General features: G+C 35.8%; 1 protein-coding gene across 5 annotated transcripts in view; it reads right to left on the minus strand.

The window, feature by feature from the left end:
- Positions 1-2,145: 2,145 nt before the first annotated feature.
- TRMT11 (tRNA methyltransferase 11 homolog) overlaps positions 2,146-22,066 on the minus strand; it is a 49,974-nt gene continuing 30,053 nt past the window's right edge. For all 5 annotated transcript variants that reach the window (XM_081036047.1, XM_081036049.1, XM_081036048.1 and 2 more), the window contains 2 exons: positions 17,691-17,811; positions 2,146-2,694 (listed from right to left, as the gene is read on the minus strand). In XM_081036047.1, coding sequence (XP_080892173.1) covers positions 2,563-2,694; positions 17,691-17,811 — 253 coding nt within the window. In that variant the 3' untranslated portion in view covers positions 2,146-2,562. The remainder of the gene's footprint in view (positions 2,695-17,690; positions 17,812-22,066) is intronic.

A 22,066-nucleotide genomic window follows, 5' to 3' on the forward strand; every position in this document is an offset into this window, starting at 1 on the left:
CCCAAAGGACTAAAGCCTTTTAGTCAAATCCGGATTTGCTTATATTGGCATCTGGATAACACAACCTTAACATCTAATTTCCTGATGTTAAAAAATAGTCAAATCTCGGCTTCTTTAATTATAATAGGAGTATAAAACATATTACCTCAAAAACTGTTTCTATGTCTCAAACTTTTAAGGCACATTTTTCATCCAATAATATAAACACATTCACTGCAATGCATCTGGCATGTTAACCCATACTCTATTTCCCTACCAAACATGAAGTAAGATTCTTTTTAGATGTAATACCATTGTGCCTTAATATGCAGAGAATCTCAAAGTTTAAGTGAGTTTTCTCCACAAGGAAATATTGGTAACACTGACTTACCTCCCAGAGTTTAAACAGTTTGAAAATGTTTTATTGCTCAATCTTTGTATTTAAAGAATTACTCAGAGGAAGTTAGTGGTGAGCTGACCCAAACCTGGGTCACTCAAGGCAGGAAGTGGCTGAGAAATTTGTAGATTTCAAACTTTTTTTTAATCTGCTGGCCACTTTGGCTAAACACACCAAAGACCACCTACTCCACTTTTCCCTCTCAGCTATTACAGCAAAAAAATCCCCACCAGAATGACAGGAAGGAGGTTGCTTCTGATGAAACACCACCAAGGTAACCGTCTGGATTTTATGGATATTTAATATATGCCAGAAAGAAAATTATAGATTTTGTCATACTATAAACATTAAATAGGCCAGCCCACAGACCACCTAGGGTTCACTCCCAGATGATAGTGTAAATTCCTACTACAAGGACTATCCAGAATGCAGGCATTGTGCTAGGTGATATTCTTGCTGGTAAGTGCATGAAGAATACACATAAAACCAAAGCAACCCTGGAAATGATGTGCTGTAACTTATGCAGAAAGTAATAATATCTTGATGCCAGAAAATAAAGTCTCTCTTTTTATAATAAGAGGACTTGAGACCTCTACTCTAAAATCAAAATTGTTGAGTACCAACTTCAAAATAACTACACAAATTCACACTCTGAGCCTGGTGACATTCCAGGAATGGGAGACGGTAAGTATGAAAATAAGCCTCATAATAACGAAGAAGCAAAAATTAGAAGACCTCACTTAGTGGTAATAAGAAATAATTTGAATTATTTTTTTAATGTTGGATAATTTTTAAGGACAAAGTGACTAAAATTAATATTGTAATGTATCCTGAACTACTTGGACTAATTTTTGTGACAACTGAAAAATGGCACAAGGCTAAAATCTCTAACTCCAAATTTAGTCAGCTTAAACTCATTCCCTTATAACCTCAAAACAATTTTAAATAAGATGGCTTATAACAGAAATACTGAAAATAAATAACCCTTGAATACTTTTAGATTGTCTCCAGTGCAGCACAAATCACATCCAGAAACTCAAACAATCACTAACATGTTTGAGATATGTTGCTAAAATTCAGAGCTGCAAGACAAGAGGAGAGAGAACTACAGATGGCAGATGGCCTCTCTCTCTGCTTGGGTAGTGGCGGTCTTTTGGAGGTCCTAAACCATGCGCATTCGAGTTGTGAGTCAATAAAAGCCAGTGGTAACAGTAAGATAATGATAATGACATAAATAAAAATAGGCTCTGGTTAGAGGGAGGGGATTCGTTTACTGCCGCCTGTTGAGGTACATTTGGCCACCAAGAGCAGGAAAGCTATTAGCATCCTGAAGTAATGGGTGCGGTGGTTTTCAAACAAGATATTTTCATGATGGACATAATGTGGACTCAGCAAAGTTTCTCCGTCAAGAAAAATATAGCTTCTATTTCAAAGAGCTCTGATTAGGCTTAATACCATTAGGAAACCATCAAGGATTTGTGTTGTTGTTACTGCTTTTAACTATCAGTTACTTTCTAAACCAAAAATTGTGGGTAGTTAACTTGACCGACAGTCAAGGTTTAGGAATGCAGGAGCAAATCCAAGGTACAGACGAGCTTCAGATGTGGACAGGCCTCAAGGAGTTTGGAAGCTTTTTAGGTTGTCAGGTCCTAGCCTTTCTCATCATCACCATTATCATTGTTATTACTTACTTGTCTGGCATTTGTAAATAAAAAACTCATTTCCTTCATCACATTCCCCCTGAAAAGCACTGAATACTACACAAATTTAGGAATCCTCAGAGTAAGCTTTATTAATGACAATGTAAATCAATTACAATCAAAAACCAAATGAAACAAATCTACCTAAATGAATAAATTCACTATTAATTGCCTATAATATATCCGGTAGATATTTGTTTAAAAAGTCAACAATGCTAGTTCCCTTTGTAATTAATTACCAAAAATATAACTGTTTTCAATTTCCATGATACTTGAAAGTACAAATATAAATTAAATAAGGTTCAAAAGTAGTCTATAAAACAAAGCTAATTTTAAAAGAACTGTTCAATTTACTTTGTAGCATTTATTTTGTTATATAAAATTATTTAAAACAGTACATGTTTTCTGTATCATACACGCAAGTTTACATCCAGATGTCTTTTCTATCAAATCTTTATTCTTTCTCCATTGTCAAAACCTTAATTTTCACTCCTGGCTAGATTTTTCTTCCTTGGCAATTCTTTTTGTTACCCCACTGAAATATTTCTCACGGAAGGAATTATGACCTTGGTATGGCAGAAACTGATCACTTAGCAGACGTGAATACTGGTCCCGGTTCTGGTTCGTTGGAAAGTACAAAAAAAAAAAAAAAAAAAAAAGTTTTGAGTTATTTTCTTTAGTTTATAGCATGTAACCAAAGCACTCATTTACTTCAAGCAAAATGTCACTCTCTGGTGCATATCTTTTTCTCTTTATTACCTGAGTTAAAAATATATCACTTTGTATCTGTATCTAGGTTAAGCATCCAAAGTGTTTTCACTTACTTCACCTCATTTGATTCACACAATCCTCTGGACAGAGAGGACAAATACCTTTACTGTGAAAAGAGAGGCCCAGAGAGGGCAAAGAGAACCATCCCAGGCAACACAAGTTAAGACAACCACATGCATCTTCTGATTCCAAGTTCAGCACAAACTGAAATCATCTGTAAGAATTATTCAACAAGGAACCTTCCACTCCAAACGTATATGACAACATATTATTGCATTTGTATACTATCATACAGATAAATCAAACTGTTTGCGGTTATATCCACATTCAGTTAAAGAAATAGACTATACCTGGTAACTTAAAGTTACCTCAGCTGATGAAGATACAGGCCAAATAAATGACTTCCGCACTTTTAGACTTCAGAGACAGGTAAGAACCGGTGCTCAGACTGACATTTGGAAGAGGAAATATCAATCTGCTTTAGAATATCACATTTTCAAGCTTAGAAGACTGAGAGAAAAACATTGAAACATCAACCTCTCATTCAATTTCACTAGCCATATCAAACCAAGGAAAAGAATCTTATTATAAATAAAATCTCATTTCTCATTTACATCTCTAAATTTACATTCAATTGCATGTGGATTAATGTGGTTTTGAGAATAAGTATGGAGATACGATGAGAAAATATGAAGCCTAATTTTTTTATCCTGGCTTCAGTATCAAAATGGTATCTACAAACATATATGGAATATAATAACCCTCAAAATATTTTTACATTTTTCTGTATTCCTATGAGATGTATATCTTAATCCTTTCCCTCATTTCTAACAGTAATAAAAGCCCAGGTATAGCCAAAATAACATTATGTTGGCTGATTTGTTTATTCAGAAACTATCTGGCATAGAATGTTTTTTAAATCACACAAAAGTCAAATTATTAAATATGCCCAGATTTCCTGAATCATAGAAAAAAAATAGGTGGCTACTAAATTTTATGGCACTAAGTATACTATAGCTCCAACTTCTTGCTAACACATGAAAACATGCCAATGGTTATTAACTTCAGGCTATTTAATTCCCACAAGAGAAAAGATAAATTTTATCTGGTCAACCTGTAAGCTATACAATTAAAGAACACCAAATGAAAGGCAGTATTTACTGGGTATTTATTATGGGTCAAAAACTATACTAAATGCTTTATGTACGCACTAATACAAACAAATCAGCTGTAAGAGATAAGTGCACTATTATCACCAATTATAGATGATGAATTTTCTTAGAGTGCAGGTCCAAGATAACAGCTGGAAAGTGCTACACAGCTAGCATTTGAACACCAGCATATTTGACCCCCAGAGACTATACGCTTAACTACAACATGAGGTTTTCTCCAAAAGAACTAAATTTTTCCCCAACTCAAGAATCAGGAGTATCTCTGGGAATAAACAGGTGATGGACCAGGGCTTTGACTGCTGAACTGCCTGCCCAGAAAGGAACAAGGTGGATCAGAAGTACGAGTAACTTAGTTCTAGTAACTAGAAGATATATTTTAATGACACACAATTTTCATGCCAGGAGATTAAGGAGCCGTAGGAATGCCTGAGGGATACCAATAGCCTAGGAGTACAGTCAACCGCAGCAGAGGACTGAAGTTTGGTCCGCGTCTCAGGACTGCACCTGGGACCGCAGCCACACAGAACAGTGTTCAGCGTGCAACCTCAGACTGTGCAACTTTTATCAAGTCTGACTGAAGAATCATATGAAAGGAAGGGTCATGCCATCTCCCTATATCGAATAAGATCACTAGAAAACGTGTCCATTTCCTGAACTACATTAGCTTAATTCAATCCTGGAAGAAATGTTTGTACTTGGTTATATTGCAAAGCTAGGTTTAGATGCTGCATCTCTCCTGCTACTTCTCCTCACAGCTCTCTCCATCATTCTCCACCTAGTCATCAAAATCAGAGACCTGGGTCAAATGCTTCTCCCTTTTCTTTTCACTTCAGTCAGTCCTAAAATCTTAGATTCTGCATCCTAAATACCTCAAGTCCACTTCTCTTCACACAGAACTCCAGTACTGTAGTTAACGTCTTCCCATCATTCCTTGCTTTTTCCCTAAATGACCAGTTGCCCTACCTTCAGTGGCTCCCTCTCCAGCCTATTCTCCACACTGAGACCAAACCCAACCTATTAAAATGCAAGTCGAATATGCCGGCATTCATGGCTAAAATCCAAATGGGTTCAAACTTTCCCTAATTCTGAGGCTTTCCCTTCAAGTTTGGAAGTTAGATTCAATTGCACATCAGTTTGCTGAATGTCCTCTCACTTTGCTCTCCTGTCCAAGAGGGATCAGCACACGGTCAGGCAATGAGATCCTTCCCAACTTTGCCCTCTGTCCTCTCTTCACCCTGTGACTCCTCTAGGCCATGCAAAATCACCTCTGCAAAGAAATGTACTATGGACTGCTTCAGGGAATGTCCTGGAGCTGCAGGGTGAGGAAGATAAAATAGGACAGAAATACGTGACTGCAGTGTGCAGGCTTAGGAGGCAGAGGCATGGTAAGAGAGCCGGGGACTGCCAGGGGCTGGCCCAGGCTCAGCTGCTCCTGTGCCCAGGCAGCCTAAGTTGCTGAATATGCAGCTCACTGGAGGAAGCAAGAGATAATAGCTGAAGTACAACAGGAGGTAGGCTTCCTTGTGGACCAGAGAGAGCTCAACAAAATAGCTTGTCTTTGACCAGGAGGATGTAAATAGTGCAAATGGTGATAAAGAACAGAGAACATAAAGTGAGAGACCTGGAAAACCCAAAGTAATGATTAAAATCTATAATAATTAATGGTTATCTAGAAAACATATACTACCTATGACATTCTTTCTCTGAATAGTTTAGACCTCAAGATGACCTCGGAATAAAAAAAGCAAAATAAGCCCCTAACAGACTATGTGTTGAGTGCTTCAGGGATCCAGCGGCAGAGAAATATACATGCTTACTAGGAAAATGGGAAAGACTATTAACCTTAGAAATGCAACCTCTCGGGGGGAAAAATCCTATTTTCTGTATCTTCTGTGGAGTAGAGAAGAGTCAGTGTGAGGTATGTATTTGAGTCCTACGCTGGAACACCTCCTCCTATAAGACTGCCCCGATTGTGAAATAAGACATTTATTAAAAAAACTCCCGGAGAACCCAAAAGCTCCAAATCCCTTGTGTAGCCAGGAATCCTGCAAGAGCCATTCTATTACCTAGCAGCATAAGTTCTGCTTCAGGGTAAGCAGACACGCCAGGAACTTTGCTTACCATTTTCATCTAAGTGGAAAAGGAATGGTTAATAAAATGTTGCACAGGAAACAGTGTATCTATGGTCTACCACATATTACTACATATATACCATACATGTAAATATCATCTACCTATAACGACACAAACTGCGAATATACCCTTGTCCATATGAAATATACTATTTGCAATACTCAGAATTTATGTTACCTCAATGCTGACGAAAGTGACACACTCAATATTTTTTTCCTCTCATCTCTTTCTCTTTCATCCTATCTTTAGTTTAGTTTACCAGGGCTCACACTTGAGATGATGATATTCAACTCTACATATTTTTCATCACCTTTTCATGACTCTTTCTGTTTGCATTCCGTGCCCACCTCAAGCAAGAATATCTGCCGATTTTTTTTTCAACTCAGTATCTTGAAGGACAAAGTGTTTACTTAAAAGGACAAGACTATCCTCAAGCAACGCAAGCCTTGATGTTCCTCATAAACTGAAGCGTGTCCTGGTATTTGACTTCTGGTTTCTCTAACACTTCCAAATCTATCTACCAGGACATGGCAGAACTTGAGTTCTGCCAATTTTTAGTAAGCAAGAAACACTTCGTGGAAAATAACACACAAAGAATTAGAAAATGCCAAGAGAAAACCATGGCAATGAAAGCTGACAGACCACCTTTCCCAAATTTTATAACTACTGGTTAAATTTTGGAACATGGTAGTAGTTAAAAAGATATGAATAAAATATTGAGTGTTACAATGTCTATTGTTTATCATCTATTTTATGACTAGAAATTAAGAGCTTCTATAGTAAAATGTGTGCTGGCTACAGATGGCTACATAATGGAAATATAATTTCGGGACTATCACTTAACCTTGTACGACAAACAGAAATTGTAAATATGACAATATACAAGTTCTGATTCAAGAAAGCAACTAAGATATATTTACAACTATGTGTTTTATATAAGTCCATTATTAACTTTTCTGCATATTTCACAGACTATTATGTAAATTTTGCAGATAAGAGAGTCGGAAGGAGTTTAAATAATCTACCACCAGTCACACAGCTAGTAAGTAGCATTGCGAGAATTGTGGTCTAGATGCAGACTTCAAAGCTCATGCTTTTTCCATCACACTTTTATTTTTAGTAAAAATTACATCAAAACAATGATTAAAGAGTTAACTTGCCACGTGATAGACAAGTAAGTCATCCAAAACGGAGTTTGACATTCAGAGGTCATTCCTCACCAAATCTCAACATTACGGTAACACATATTTCAGATCTAAACTTTTAGACAGAAACCCCTTTAACCATTGTCCCACCCAGCCAATTTCCTGTCCTATCAGTACTACTAATTCTAAACATAAACCAGTCGAGGAATTTTAACACACTTGCCAAAAAAACCAAAGGAAGCCTTACAAACTGTAGTGGACTTTTATGTGTACACTGCCCTCTGCTGGCTGAAGCAGATAAATTCTTTATAGTGTTTCCTGATGTAGATAAAGATAGTTTAAAACAGAGGGGACCATGCAACTGATAGTTAGGAGCACACACTCTGCTTCCCTCACTGTTTGTGAGTCCTCATGGCTGTAAACATCTAGAGTCACAGGGCACCAACACAACCAGGATGGCTGTTTTCCTTCAGGGAGCATCAGCATTTATTTACACATTTTCATTTTTTTAAAAGAATGATGTGGAAATATACAAATACATATTCACTTTGGTGACTCTAAAAAATATCATTGTCATCTATGTCCACCCTAGAATTCCAAATTATTCTCTAGAAAACGAGAGAGTACATAAACTAGACCCTATTCAAGTTATTCTTTAATTACTTTTACAACTAACTCTACATCAAAATAGATCATCAAAAAAAAAAAAAAGACATGAAAAAGAAAGTACTTCAGTCACTTATAAACAATAAATTTTAAACTAAAGGGGAAAAACTCTCAAGAAACAAAACTATATGTTTTGTAGTAACATTTTCGAAACTGACACTTTAAATGGAATTAATGACACTCTGGATTATACCGTAAGAAATAAATATGTAGGAGTGTTTCCCAAACTGAGCATCACAGACTACTCAAGAGAATTCTTCATTGACAACTCTACTTAGGTAAAACTATCCTTCTAATTACTGCCTTCTCCCAGAAATTTGCCATGTTTTATGATCTCCTCCTTAAACAGAGGAAAGTTGTTATAATTTTCCACAGTATGGTGATTCAGCTGCTTTTTTGGTTTGCTTCTCATGAGAAATGAAGCCTACGCACCGTGCGATTAGAATGTTTTTGTAACACTGATTTTTGAAGAGCAATGTCAGGATAATGAGAAAAACTCAGTGAACTTTCAAACAGAAAACTTTTAGCTTACCATAACTATCTGTTCCTACTCTTCCTTCAAATGGAAGATTTCAATACTGTTCAATGTGATTGTTTTTATTCCAGAAGGACCCAAAATAATCACTGAACATAAACGTTTCATAAATATTTATTGAGTGGTGAGCAAAACAGTCAAGGTCTGTGAATTCAGAGCTTATAAACTAGTGGGAGACAGACATTAAACAATATATACCCAAACATATACTTGCAAAATGTGACTAAACACTAGGAAGAAAGGGATACCATAAAAATATAAAGAGACAGTTAGATGGAGTGAAGAGAATGGACAAAAAAGGCTTCCCTAAGGAAGTGACATCTGTCTGAGACCTAAAGGATGCATTAAACTTACTCGTTTTCAGAAAGAGAGGATAAGAAAACATCCTAGGAAAACGAGAGAGGAAACACAATGTGAGAAGACTCTGAGTCTAGCAAGAAGTAAGATCATTCTGGGAATTGAAAATAGGCCAGTGTGGCCAAGGCTTGGTAAACAAAAGGGAAGATGGCACAAAATGAAATTGGAGAGATAGGCCAAGAGCAGGTCGGGCTGGACTGAAGGTATCTGAAGGATTTTGAATTTTCTCCTAAATTCGGTAAAGTCATTGATGACTTTTAAGCAGAGGCACTTCATTATTTATTTACATTCTCAAAGGTACTTTGGCTACTGTATAGAAAATACAATGACAGGATAAATTGAGAAGCAAGGAAACCAGTTGGAAGACTGACTACTGCAGTAGCCCAGGAAAGCAACACTGCACCATGTCCTTCAGGGGGAGGGGAGAGAGTAACAATATATGCAAAACTCCCATCCATTCAGTTATCCCAAGCCAGATTTCTCAAAGTTATCCTTAACTCCTGTCTCCCTCACTCTAATTATTCAATCAGTCATCAAGTCCTGCCGCACCTACCTCCTCCAAAACTTCCAATTCTATTATCTCCTCTACAATCTCCAATCCTACCTTTCTTAGTTTACAGCCTCATCTTCTTTGCATGACTATGCCAGGGGCTCCACGTGGTATCACAGGTTATCTTTCCACGACTCAAATCTGCCTGTGTATGAAAGCCCAGATGACCTTCTCAAAATGTGTACCATTCTCCTAACTAACATCGCTCAGGGGCTTGCCATCACCAATAGGATACACTTGAAACTCTGGTATGTAGAGACCTTCAATACCAGGCATCCCTTTGGTTTTCCACTTCATCTCCAACCATTCCTCTCCCAAACACTTCATATTTCAGTCGTACTAAAATGTCTAAGATTCCCTGAATGGACCACAGCCTTGCTCAGTTTCTGCACCTTTTGCTTAAAATGTTGGCTTCCTCTCTTGACTCAAGCACCATCTTCTTGGGTAGGTGTTCTCTGGTGTTCGTGTGGCACCTTGCATGGATCACCATAGAATCGTATGTTGGAATGGTCGGGCGACCATTTTTCCCACTGTGCAACTTCTCTAAGCATAAGAACTATACCTTATTAGTCTGTTTAGTCTCAACACCTCACACAAATAGTCCCATAAACACATGCTGAGTGATGAAAACCATGGCTTTCCCCTCAGGGAACATATAACCAAGCCAGGGAAAGAAAACATACCAAAATATGAAAAATACATGAATGTAAGAATCATTAAAAGACTAGCTCATTTCTCATAGCACCTTGTGCAAAATTTTGCCTGTCCTCAAGACTTTACATGAATACTTGTTTATTCTCTCAGCAAAAACTTACATCCTTTACAGAGAAAAAAGGAGTAATCGAGTATGAATTTCCTCAACATCCTTGCCCACACTCTATCATGTACTACAAACTGGATCCACCACTCACTACTCACAATTTGACTAAGGCCAAAATGCTCTCTCAGTGTCCCTTTACTGCCAAAAGAGTTACTTTTATAAAATTCCCCCAAACTTCAGTGAAATCACCTAAGGATAATCATCAATTTATACAATTACTGTTTAAAAACAACAACAAAAAACTTTCCCCAGAAAGGTGTTACTTTAGGGATGAAGTTGAAAAACATTCAGAAGAAACCCAAATGGTTTCTATTTTAATTATGGGTCAGGTTGAAGTTGTCCTTTTACTTACTGACAGTTCCTGATAATGAGATAATGATTTCTTTTACCTCACAAGTATTAACCTTAAGTCGTTTATATTCTCAAAGTGACAGTAGTTTATATAAAATAGCAGTTTCATTGCAAACACTTGAATACAAATGGCTTAAGAAACTTATTCTATGATAAGTGAAAACCAATGATGCTGTCATCACAGTGAAAACCACCAAACTGGCGATGCTCATCTAATTTTGTCAACAAAGACTTTTGGATTCATCAAACAGTAAAGCTATGATATACATTCTTAAAGAAGGTGAGAGGAAGAAGGCAAAGAGATGGAAGAGAAAAACTGGGTAGATTTTCTTTCCTGTAATCAGCAGAGTGAAATGAAATGTAAATGAATGGTGAATATAATGGGCCTCAGTTCAGCTTCAGGGTAATTACCTATGTCCGGCTTTTGTTTAAAAATCCTGCTCCCCTTATCAAAGCTTCCCACTATTCTCCATCTGGTACTGGACAGTAGCTATAGAAACCACTTGTGCTAAAGTTATACAACTATAAACAGCACTAGACCACTTCCAAACCAAGGACAAGCAGGTCAAAAGTCCGGCACCCAACACTATTAAGAAAAATCCAGCATTATTCTTAACGCGAACAAAGTAAGGTTGAAAATCTTCATCTCTAAATTAGGTATTTACATATAGTCTGTATTTTTAAAAAACTTCATTGCTTGGCAAGATATTAAGTTATCTAGACTCTATGAAAATATTTTAATATATATTAAAATCTTGTCTAGAGTTCTGAAAATGAGTGACATTTAATAATTGAACTTTGACATCTGGCACTCAGCACAATTTCTTTCTAATTGTAAAAAGAATATATGATGGATATTAATGCTATCATGATATAGAGAATTGAGTACTTTCTACATGCTCTCCACTAAAATCTGTAATTTATAAAATTCAAAACTTAACCTCAAATATTAAAAGAATAGAGGGTCAGCACACCAGATAAAAATGCAAGGACAACTTATTAGTTACTATATCTACTATTTAAGAAGAATTGTGCTTACCCTAAGCAACAAAGAATGAGTAATAGACCAAAACATGTACCAGAATGCACATACATACTTTCTCACTTTAATTTGGAGACTATTCATGTCCTAGGTAAACTGTCACAATCCATTAAAAGAAAAAATGATAAAATACACGTACGTTTATATCAAGATCAAAAACACACAAAATTATTTTGCTTAGGATGAATTCAGTAGTGATAATGTTACAAAGGAAAGCAAGAAAGTGATTACCATAAAAGTCAGATTTGTGGTTATACCTGCAAAGGGAAGTGTTTGTGATCAGAAATAGCCACAAAAGGGGGTGCTTCTAGGGTGCTGCATTACTCTGCAATCTTGACCTTGGTGGTGGTTACATAGATGTTCACTTTATAATTATTCATTAAACTGTACACTTGCATTTTGTACAAAAAAAACACTTGTTAAAATCTGAGGGTTGGATTCTTGATGGGTCATGGAGTGGGAAGAAGACACAAGTTCATATTTGAATTTGAAAAACACTAAAAAGATAATTCTAAGTTAAATGACCATGATAAATGAGAAAATATACAAAAAAATACAAAATAGAAAATCTGTCAGTCGAGAATCATAAAAGAAGCTCCAGAGGATTATGCTGACTCTACACATAAATTTCCTATTTCTCTAAACCATTCATACACTGAACTCCTGATCATACTTTATATTTTGCAACTGACCTCTGCCTGAGAGTCTATGACATCAATATATTAAATAATGTCAGAGCTTGAAAGTATGAGCATCAGAGCTGCAGCATAAAAACAGATGTTCTCTCTGCCTTCAGAGAACTGCTTTTTCCTACAAATAAAAGAGTCATATCAAAATAGCACCAAGTAGAAGGACCTAAAGATCTTAAATGATTGCCTTCCTGGAGTGGGTAGGAGTAAACTATTGTTTTTTCTTGGTTTACCAGAAGCAATAATTTAAATTATTATGATAACATTAACTTAACAGAAAATCCACTTTGTTTGGCAAAATCATTTAGTTGCAGAAGTATAAAAGAAAAGGCGACATGATAACCCTTTAAGATTTAAATTCAAGGAAAAGTAACATTAACAGCAAAATCAATTCATTCAGAAGTAGATGATATGATCCCTAAAACTGAATTCATGCAACATCACCAGGCTTCTATGTTTTTATAAGCCTTTTTGAAACACCTCAATTTATAATTTAGATAATACAAGTAGTTTCCTTCTGACTTGTCTTGCAAAATAGTTTTTAAAAAGGTTCTCTCTCTATTACACACACACACACACACACACACACACACACACACACACACTTTGATGGCAATGAATACTGTATTGTTTTAAAACTTAGACTGAGTTCATAGCCAATCACCATGTTCTTACTTAGTGTCACCCTGTCTTATTTTTCTCACTGATAAATGAAGTAGCATCTGTTTTCCACCAGGCATGTTATATGATTGAAATACTTCATACCTAATCTCCAATCTTTCATAGCTTTAATCATAAGGAAAATAGCCACCATCTTGAAAGGGTAGGCAAAAAACAAAAATATTTCAGAAAGAAAAGTCAACCAGAAGGGACCATCTTTAATTCAAATAGATGCCAAAGAAAAAAATAACTACCAACCGTAATTCTGAGAAAAGATAATGCACAATGGAAGCAGGGACAAGCAATTACGTCAGCAAAATACCCCAGTTTAGGATTAGCAACATTACTATCAGTCTAATATATAAACTACTTAGCACAAAGGCTAATTTCTAATTTTTTCCACCTCAAGCCATCAATAAGTCATTTTCTCAAACAAGTGACCTCAGTGTCTCTTCTCTCCCATCATCATTTAAAACATGTTGTTATGTTAATTGTTCTTTCTCCCTCCACAGCTTCAAATCTTTCAGTACTTTAGTCAAATTCCTCAGTTTTGGCAACCTTCCATTCCGATTAATGAAGCATTCATCAGATTCATGTTACTAGACTCTTTCATTCAGTCCAAAATAAAAAATTACATTAACTTTCATCACCTGCCACTATGACCTTCCAATATTCCCTATTTTAAATCATCTGAACCATACTGGCTAGCTATAAAATAATGACAACTTGATTTACACAATATTATAACTTTAGTCTAAATTAATGTCCATGTAATATCTAGAATTAAACTTACCTATATTTTAGTACTTCTCAAATCACTAGGAGAATAAGATAACATGTCAGGTAAACCAACCACAAAATAAATAGGGCACATGATGGAGCGTTAGTGCAGTGGCAATTCAAAATAATTTTTTATGTTTAAACAAGTACTATAGAGTATAAAAGTTGCATAAATGTATACAAAATTTCAAGGAAGTCTTGAAAATGGCTACTTTGGGTACCCTTTAGTCTGTCCAAGTATATTGGTAGAAAAGGTTGCGAGTATTGTTTTAGATGACTTTCACTAGAGACATGGACATCAGCATTTTTCTCCTATGAATTTCATAAGGAGTAACCACTGTGACCATAACTATATACAGCAGCATTGGCTACATGTTGTGTCAATAGGAAAAATGAGTTCTAGCGAAACAAATCACATTCTACCATGGAACCCACAAGTGGCGAGGAAAGACTATTTTTAAAAGAAACTAGTAGTGGCCGGCCCGGTGGCTCAGGAGGTTAGAGCTCTGTGTTCCTAACTCTGAAGGCTGCCGGTTCGATTCCCACATGGGCCAGTGGGCTCTCAACCACAAAGTTGTGGTTCAATTCCTCGAGTCCCGGCAACTAGGATTGAACACGGCACCTTGAGCTGAGCTGCAGCTGAGCTGCCGCTGAGCTCCCAGATGGCTCAGTTGGTTGGAGTGCGTCCTTTCAACCACAAGGTTGCTGGTTCGACTCCCGCAAGGGATGGTGGGCTGTGCCCCCTGCAACTAGCAAGGGCAACTTGGCCTGGAGCTGAGCTGCGCCCTCCACAACTAAGATTGAAAGGACAACAACTTGACTTGGAGAAAAGTCCTGGAAGTACACACTGTTCCCCAATAAAGTCCTGTTTCCCTTCACCAATAAAATCTTAAAAAAAAAAAAAAAGAAGAAGAAGAAAAAAGAAACTAGTAGTATGGCACTCAAGAATACTTGCCTTTTAATGTTGGTATATTTTAAAGGTAGAAATGTGTTTTGGTAAAGAGGCAACATGATGCAGAAAAAGCAAGGAGAGGGAGAACACTTTATAATAACCTATCAAGTGGGCCAAAAGTTATACTGATGTTAAACCTAACAAGTGACAAATCAAAAATGAAGAGATACAGTATACAAAAATGTAAAAATTTAAAATTAATAGTCTTCTATTGCCAAAATCAACAATGCTGAACAAACCTGAGAATAATTTGTTAGACATGTATGAGAACTGTTTGACAATTTTCTGTCATCACTTGCATTATAAAGGACTGGGATCTTGCTGCAATTAAATACACTTCCCTCTATACAAACAGGAAGGTAGAAATGAAACAATTAATTAAAAACCAAGCATGAATTTTACAAGACCAGAATTTCAGTTATAGTATACTAGTTAAAACTCACCGATTAAATTTGATCTTATAAAGATCATTTCAAAAATCACTCGAGCATTAGGCTTTTTCCTTTTTTTTTTTAAATCAATTTAAAAGGACAAACACATGATAAAAAACAACCAAAAATGAATACTACCTTTATATCTTTAAAAATATCTAAGGTGAGTGCCTTTACCATTTTTATGTAAAAGAATTCTCAGAAGCATCTTTAGATAATTCTCTATTTCTTCTTCTGAATATCAAATAAGTTTATTTAAATAAATATTACAAATCTGGAAAAATATACTAGACTTTCTTAAACAAATTAAACTTAAGGGAAAGCAAATGTGAAATTGTCCACAATGGCTCTTAATTTTGCCAGTGAAATCAAATCAGTATTATAACTGATACCACAGAAATACAAAGGATCATAACATCTTACTCAACGGTGAATAGCTGAAAAGCTTTTCCTCTAAGATCAAGAACAGGCAAGGATGCCTACTCTTGCCACTTTTATCCAACATTGCATTGGAAGTCCCAGGCAGAGCAATTAGACCAGAACAAGAAAAAAAAGGCATCCAAATTGGAAAGGAAGAAGTAAAACTGTCACTATTTGCAGATGACATATTATATATAGAAAACGTTAAAGACTCCACCAAAAAACTGTTAAGACTAATAAATAAATTTCAGTAAAGTTGCAGGATACAAATTCAATAAAAAATCAGTTGTGTTTCTATACACTAATAGTGAATCATCAGAAAGTGAAATTAAGAAAACAATTCCAATTACAATTGCATCAAAGAGAATAAAATACAGAGAAACGAATTTAACCAAGAATGTGCAAGACCTGTACACAAAATTATAAAACAGTGATGAAAGAAAGTGAAGAAGATACAAATAATGAAAAGATATCCATTAGAAGAATTAGATTAAAAAAAAAGAATTAGATTAGAAGAATTAATTAGATTAGAAGAATTAATATTGTTAAAATGTCTATACTACAGATTCAGCACAATCCCTATCAAAATTCCAATGGCACTTTTCACAGAAATAGAACACACAATTCTAAAATTTGTATGGAACCAAAAAGACCACAAATAGCCAAAGCAATCTTAACAAAGCTGGAGGCATCAGACTCCCTGGTTTCAAACTATGTTACTACATTACATAGCTAATCAAAACAGTATGGTATTGGCATAAGAACAGGTACATCCGAATATATCAATTGAACAGAATAGAGAGCCCAGACATAAACCCATGCAAACATGGTCAATTAATTTACAACAAAGGGGGCAATGATACACAATGGGGAAAGGACAGCATCTTCAATAAAGTGTTGGGAAAACTGCACGGCCACATGAAAATAATGAAACTAGACTACTATCTTACACCATACACAAAAATTAACTGAAAATGGATTAAAGACTTGAATGTAAGACCTGCAGCCATAAAACTCCTAAAAGAAAACACAGGCTGTAAGCTCCATGACATAGGTCTTGGCAATGATTTTTTGGATCTGACTCCAAAAGCAAAGGCAACAAAAGCAAAATAAACAAAGGGGGTTATATCAAACTAAAAAGTTTCTGCACAGCAAAGGAAATCATCGACAAAATGAAAAGGCCATCTACTGAGAGAAAATTATTTCCAAGTCATATATATATATATGATAAGAAGTTAATATCCAAAATACATAAAGAACACATGCAACTCAATAGCAAAAGAAAAAAAATCTGATTATAAAATGGGCAGAGGATATGAATAGATATTTTTCCAAAGAACACGTACAGAAAGCCAACAGACACATGAAAAAGACACATCACTAAATCCTCAGGCAGTGGTAACACCCTGTCCTTTTCTGCTCACCCTACAGATCCAAAGCAAAGATGGCGCTCGCCCAAGTTTCTAGTGAATTTGGGAAGGCTTTGGTTGTCAATCCAGATACATACAGACTCTGCAGAGCATTCTGTGGACTTAATTAAGCTCCATTATGAGTCATTATTCATAGTGATTCTAATCTGGACATGACGTAACTGTTTTGTTCTTTCTTCTCAAGCTTAAGTGCATTGTGTATGTGTATGTGTGCACACGTGCATGAGAAAGAGAGAGAGAGAGAGAGAGAGAGAACAAGAGGACGGGAGGACAAGAGAAGAGAGAAGTGTTGGACCCTAAGAGATGGGGGGAAATTACTTTCTCCCTTATATGAAGTCACATTTTCTCTTCAGTGTAGTCTGCACTCAAGTTGCTTTGGGAGAAAAAACGGTAATATTAGATTGCTAATTAGATAATAGTTGTTTAAGAGTGTTCTGTTTTAGAACTGAGTTAGCAACAAGTATGTTACATAAAGCCTGAGAAGTTTGGTCAACTTTTATTTCTTTTCTTTTATTCAACATCTATATCTCACTTCTACCCTCTGAACTGCACCAAATGCCATAAACCTCTTAAATTTCTGCCTCTTCCTGAATTCATCAATACATTTTTAAAAATCAAGGATTAACATTTCCAAAGTCCATTAGAGGAAAACTAGAAAAATCTACTTCTGATCCTTCCAAAATTCATCTGCAAGTACTAGGATAATTTACCTCAAATGTCTTCACCTTTTCCATTGTTATCAAGCGCCTTGATGTGTGACTGGAAAGCTTCTGCTCACAGTTGCTAATGAGTTTCAGGCAAGGGTGCCAGGGGACCATCTCCTCAGTGTATCTAAAGAAAGAACAACGGACTGTCATGAACACACCCACCCAGAATCATCCGGAGGCTTACCCAGGGTGCTATGGGGCTGCCTCCCACTACATATTGTACCATTTTCTTTCATGTATGCTAATTGTTTACATAAGCCATAAACAGTTTGGATTTTTAAAAAGCAAAGTATTTTAGTATTACCACATCCCCCCAAAATCGTTTATTTTGTTTTTCACCTGTACAATGAGAAAAACAGAGAGAATACCAGTATGTTTTACTGAAGAATGCCAAGAATTTACACCACAAAAATACAAGGGGACGATTCCACACTAAAGGATCCCACGAGAGCACATACGATAGACAGGACTACATCCTACAACAACCTCACATTCATGAGGGACTGATTCATCTGCAGATTTTTATGAATTCCTAAAGTGTAATGTCCACTACAGCATATACTTTCTCCTACAAAACGAAGTGCCCCTGCAAAATTTTACTAGCATCTTCAGACCGCTATTATCTTTGTAAATACAGGGCTGAAATTGTTTGTAAGATTACTCAAACTACCACTAAAATGAATACTACAGATGACATTAGTCCTCTGGTCACCTTCACCATGAACTACAATGAAGCCACGATAATGAGCAGTGGCACCGGCTGCTGTGCAGCACGGGTCCCGTGTGAATGGAGAGGAGGACACCTAGAACTGGACAGTCAGGCTGCAGCAATTCAGAACCTGACATCTAACAGGTTGCTGGCACCTATCGTGGCAGAAAAATCCTATGACAGACATGGGGGAAACAGCTATGGAGCAGAATGCAGAACAGTCGGGAGGGGCTCACTAGGTACGGGTACCATTTAGAACACTGATTGCCAGTTTTTGGTTTTCCTTTGCAAATCTGTATCCTTTTCTAGATAGCCAAACACTACATGGAAACTGTTAAAGCCCTGATCCCAGAATGGGAAAGATGCTGACTAGCACTTGCTGTACAGGACTCCATCTCAGCCAGCCTGGTCTAACGCATCAATAGTTTCCACTGCTCTCTGACTGACTCCTCTAGTTCTCTCTGACCTCCCACAAGCGCCCTGTCATTGCCTCAACCGCACACTCAAAACCTTCACCACCCACTTACCAAGCCACATTCATAATGTACTTCATTTTCCTATCAGTGGAAGAATTCTCTTAAAATCATCCTCTGCCATCTGCTCCTTCCTTAGGGCTTTCCAGGGAATGACCATTTCAAATCTCATCTCATCTAATAATTCTCGAATGTTTACTATATTGTCAGAACGTCTTATGGTTCTATAACATTTAATTGAAGTCAAATTTGGAGTCTTCACACAAAGCATTTATGATATGAAGGAATACATTCTACACGATGGTTGAAAGATTAAAGTAAAATGTTCTAAGAGAGAAGATAGAGCCTTGACCTTACGCTTGCAAAATATCAGGGTTTATAGGGGCTTGAAACTGTTTGTCAAACTCAGTAATGCACCCTTTTTTAAAGGAAAAAATATAATCTTTCATTTCCTGGTGGAGTTGACAAAGTATTTTTATTAAAATATTATTTAAATATATACAAATAAATTAGATATAAATTCCTTACGCTTATATTCCTTATATAAAATAAAAAACAAATTTATAAACCAAACCTAAAAGTACAAAACCAATACAATTTTAATTAATATGTGTGACATGAATGATGCTAAACTGCTGAAACTAAGTCATCAGCATTTATTTGGCTTAACAGCAGGAAAACACATTTATATGTTTTAGATTATCTGTTTGACTTGATCTTTGAATTTAAGCATGAAGAAACATCATGTGGGTCATCAGTATCATTAACAAACTTATTTTTAACCACTACTCTATTATAATAATGAGCCAATCAATTTAACAGTATACTCCCAAAATACCACACTAAAAAATAAAAATAGCAGTTAAATTCTCTACTATATATTTACTAATACATTTCATACCAATGGATTGTTTGCAAATTGTTAAATAGAAGCTATAAATCTGTACTATGCCTGGACTACTATGATAGTACAGTACCCTATCTTAATTCCATTTTTGTTACTATCCCTTACAATCCAAGGATCTATTTAAAACCTAAATCAGCCAGAAGAGGAAAATCCACAGAGATAGGTAAGTGGTTGCCAGGGACAGGAGTGGTAATGATTGCTTATGCATACAGGGTTTCTTTTTGGAGTGATAAAAATGTTGTGGAATTAAATACTGGTGATAACTCCGTGGATATACTGAAAACCATGGAGTTGTACACTTCAAAAGGGAGACTTTTAGGGTATACAAATTATATTTCAATTTTTTTTTAGAAAGCCAGAAAAAAAAAACAACTGTGTATTTAGGCCCCCTAGCTTTTCCATGCATCAATTTTGAAAGTCACTTATTTTCCTGAGAACGATCATGTCTCAGGCTGACTATTTTGAAGTGTTCCTAGAGTTTCACCTCCAATTCGAGAAATAGATTTTGCATTGATGGTACTTACTTAAAACAGTTTAAGGAATCACTTTTACTGTTACCTAGATGAGAGATGAGAAACATGTTCTGTTCACTGCTCTATGCCACCAAAAATTCATTTTATTACAATTAGACTTTATCCCCAAATCTACTTTGGGGCATTTTATTAAGCTTCTTCACTTTGTCATAATTTTTATGAGTACTAGCAGTTGGATTTCTATTAAAGGACATCTTTCACAAAGAAACACAATCTCTAATCACTTCAAGAAACTGATCTGTGTGCAATGACAATTAGAAAACAACTATATGGATGTGTGGAACCTGGGCAAATGGCTACATTCAGTAGAAGTTTGTTGAGTACCAATTTCTTCACTGCAGTTTAAATTGCCAAACAGTGAGAAAATCCTTTTCACTCATCAGTTCTAACAATTCTTCACAAATGACTAATATTTTAGGTAGTACTTTGTTTCTATATACTATGTCTTATACTTCTCGAAACATCCTGGGTGTAAAGAATAACTTGATTATAACATGTAATTTTTATTTTTAGAACTAAAAGCCTACATTCACCTAATTGTACAAAAAACTTTTAGAACAGTGTTGTCTGTCTTTTCATAATGACAGCTGGAAGCTATGCTGTGTTTTATTTGTTTTACAATGTATTGAAAATTACAACATCCTGGCCTAACTTCAGTCACATACTTGTTTTATTAGCTGATAAGACTACACATTCATGCCTAGATCCCTTAACACTGGGCGATGTTTTGTTGCCAGTGACAATCGCATTTAACCTCTTCATTTTAGAAATAAGGAAAATTAATCCCCAGAAGGGAAATAACTTGTCTAAAGTTAAAAAAAAAGATAGCTAGCTAATTGTTTTCTTCATTTTCATTGCTGTGTTTACTTAATTCAACATCCTGAGGTAGCTGGTACGGGAAGTGATAGGTGGGGTTTTATTAATATTTTCAGAGAAGAGCATATTTGTTTATTTCTATGTAAAAGTGGATCTTGCCTTAGACAAGCTAACTTAAAATTTTTTTTTAAAGACTTCTATGAAAGATGGAAGAAATAGCTCAATTTTAAGCTTGATACTATCCTTCCAATCTAAATATTCAGTCTTGTTCAAGACATCTGTGTTTCATTGTTGACATGACATACAAACCAATAACGTTGAACAGAATCAGGGACTTAAATACAAATATAGCTTTTATTTTGGTGTTAGTTTTTAAGAAAGATTTATTGCATTTGAGGTGATCATAATAGCCAATATATATTAAAGCTAGCTAGCAATAGACAGATGAATCACTCAGTTAAGTTGTTAAAAATTACCTGTGTGTGCCTGGAGAAACAGCCACTGAACAGCTTTGTCACTGAGCTAAGTGTGGCATACAACAGGGATTGGCAAATTTTTCCTCTAAAGGGCCAGAGTAAACATTTTCGATTTAGTGAGCCATGTATGTTTCTGTCACATATTCTTTTTTTTTTTTTTAACAACTCTTTAAAAATATAAAACCTCCTTATCTGAAGCACCTTACAAAAACAGGCTGAAAAACACATTTGGCCCACAGGCCGTAGTTCACCAACCTCCGACAAAAAATAAAAAGGGCAAAGCAATTCATAAGTCAGAGAAAGGGAGCCTTTTTAATACACATATGTAGATAAACAAAGACTATCATAAATATTAAATACAAAGATATTTATCCTGAATATAATTAGATAGGGAAAAAATTATGTTAGCTACACAAACACCATAAGAAAAAGAAATTAAAAATAAAATTATTTAATATTACATAC

The sequence above is a fragment of the Rhinolophus hipposideros genome (assembly GCF_964194185.1).
Source record: "Rhinolophus hipposideros genome assembly, chromosome: 3".
Classification (NCBI taxonomy): Eukaryota; Metazoa; Chordata; class Mammalia; order Chiroptera; family Rhinolophidae; genus Rhinolophus; species Rhinolophus hipposideros.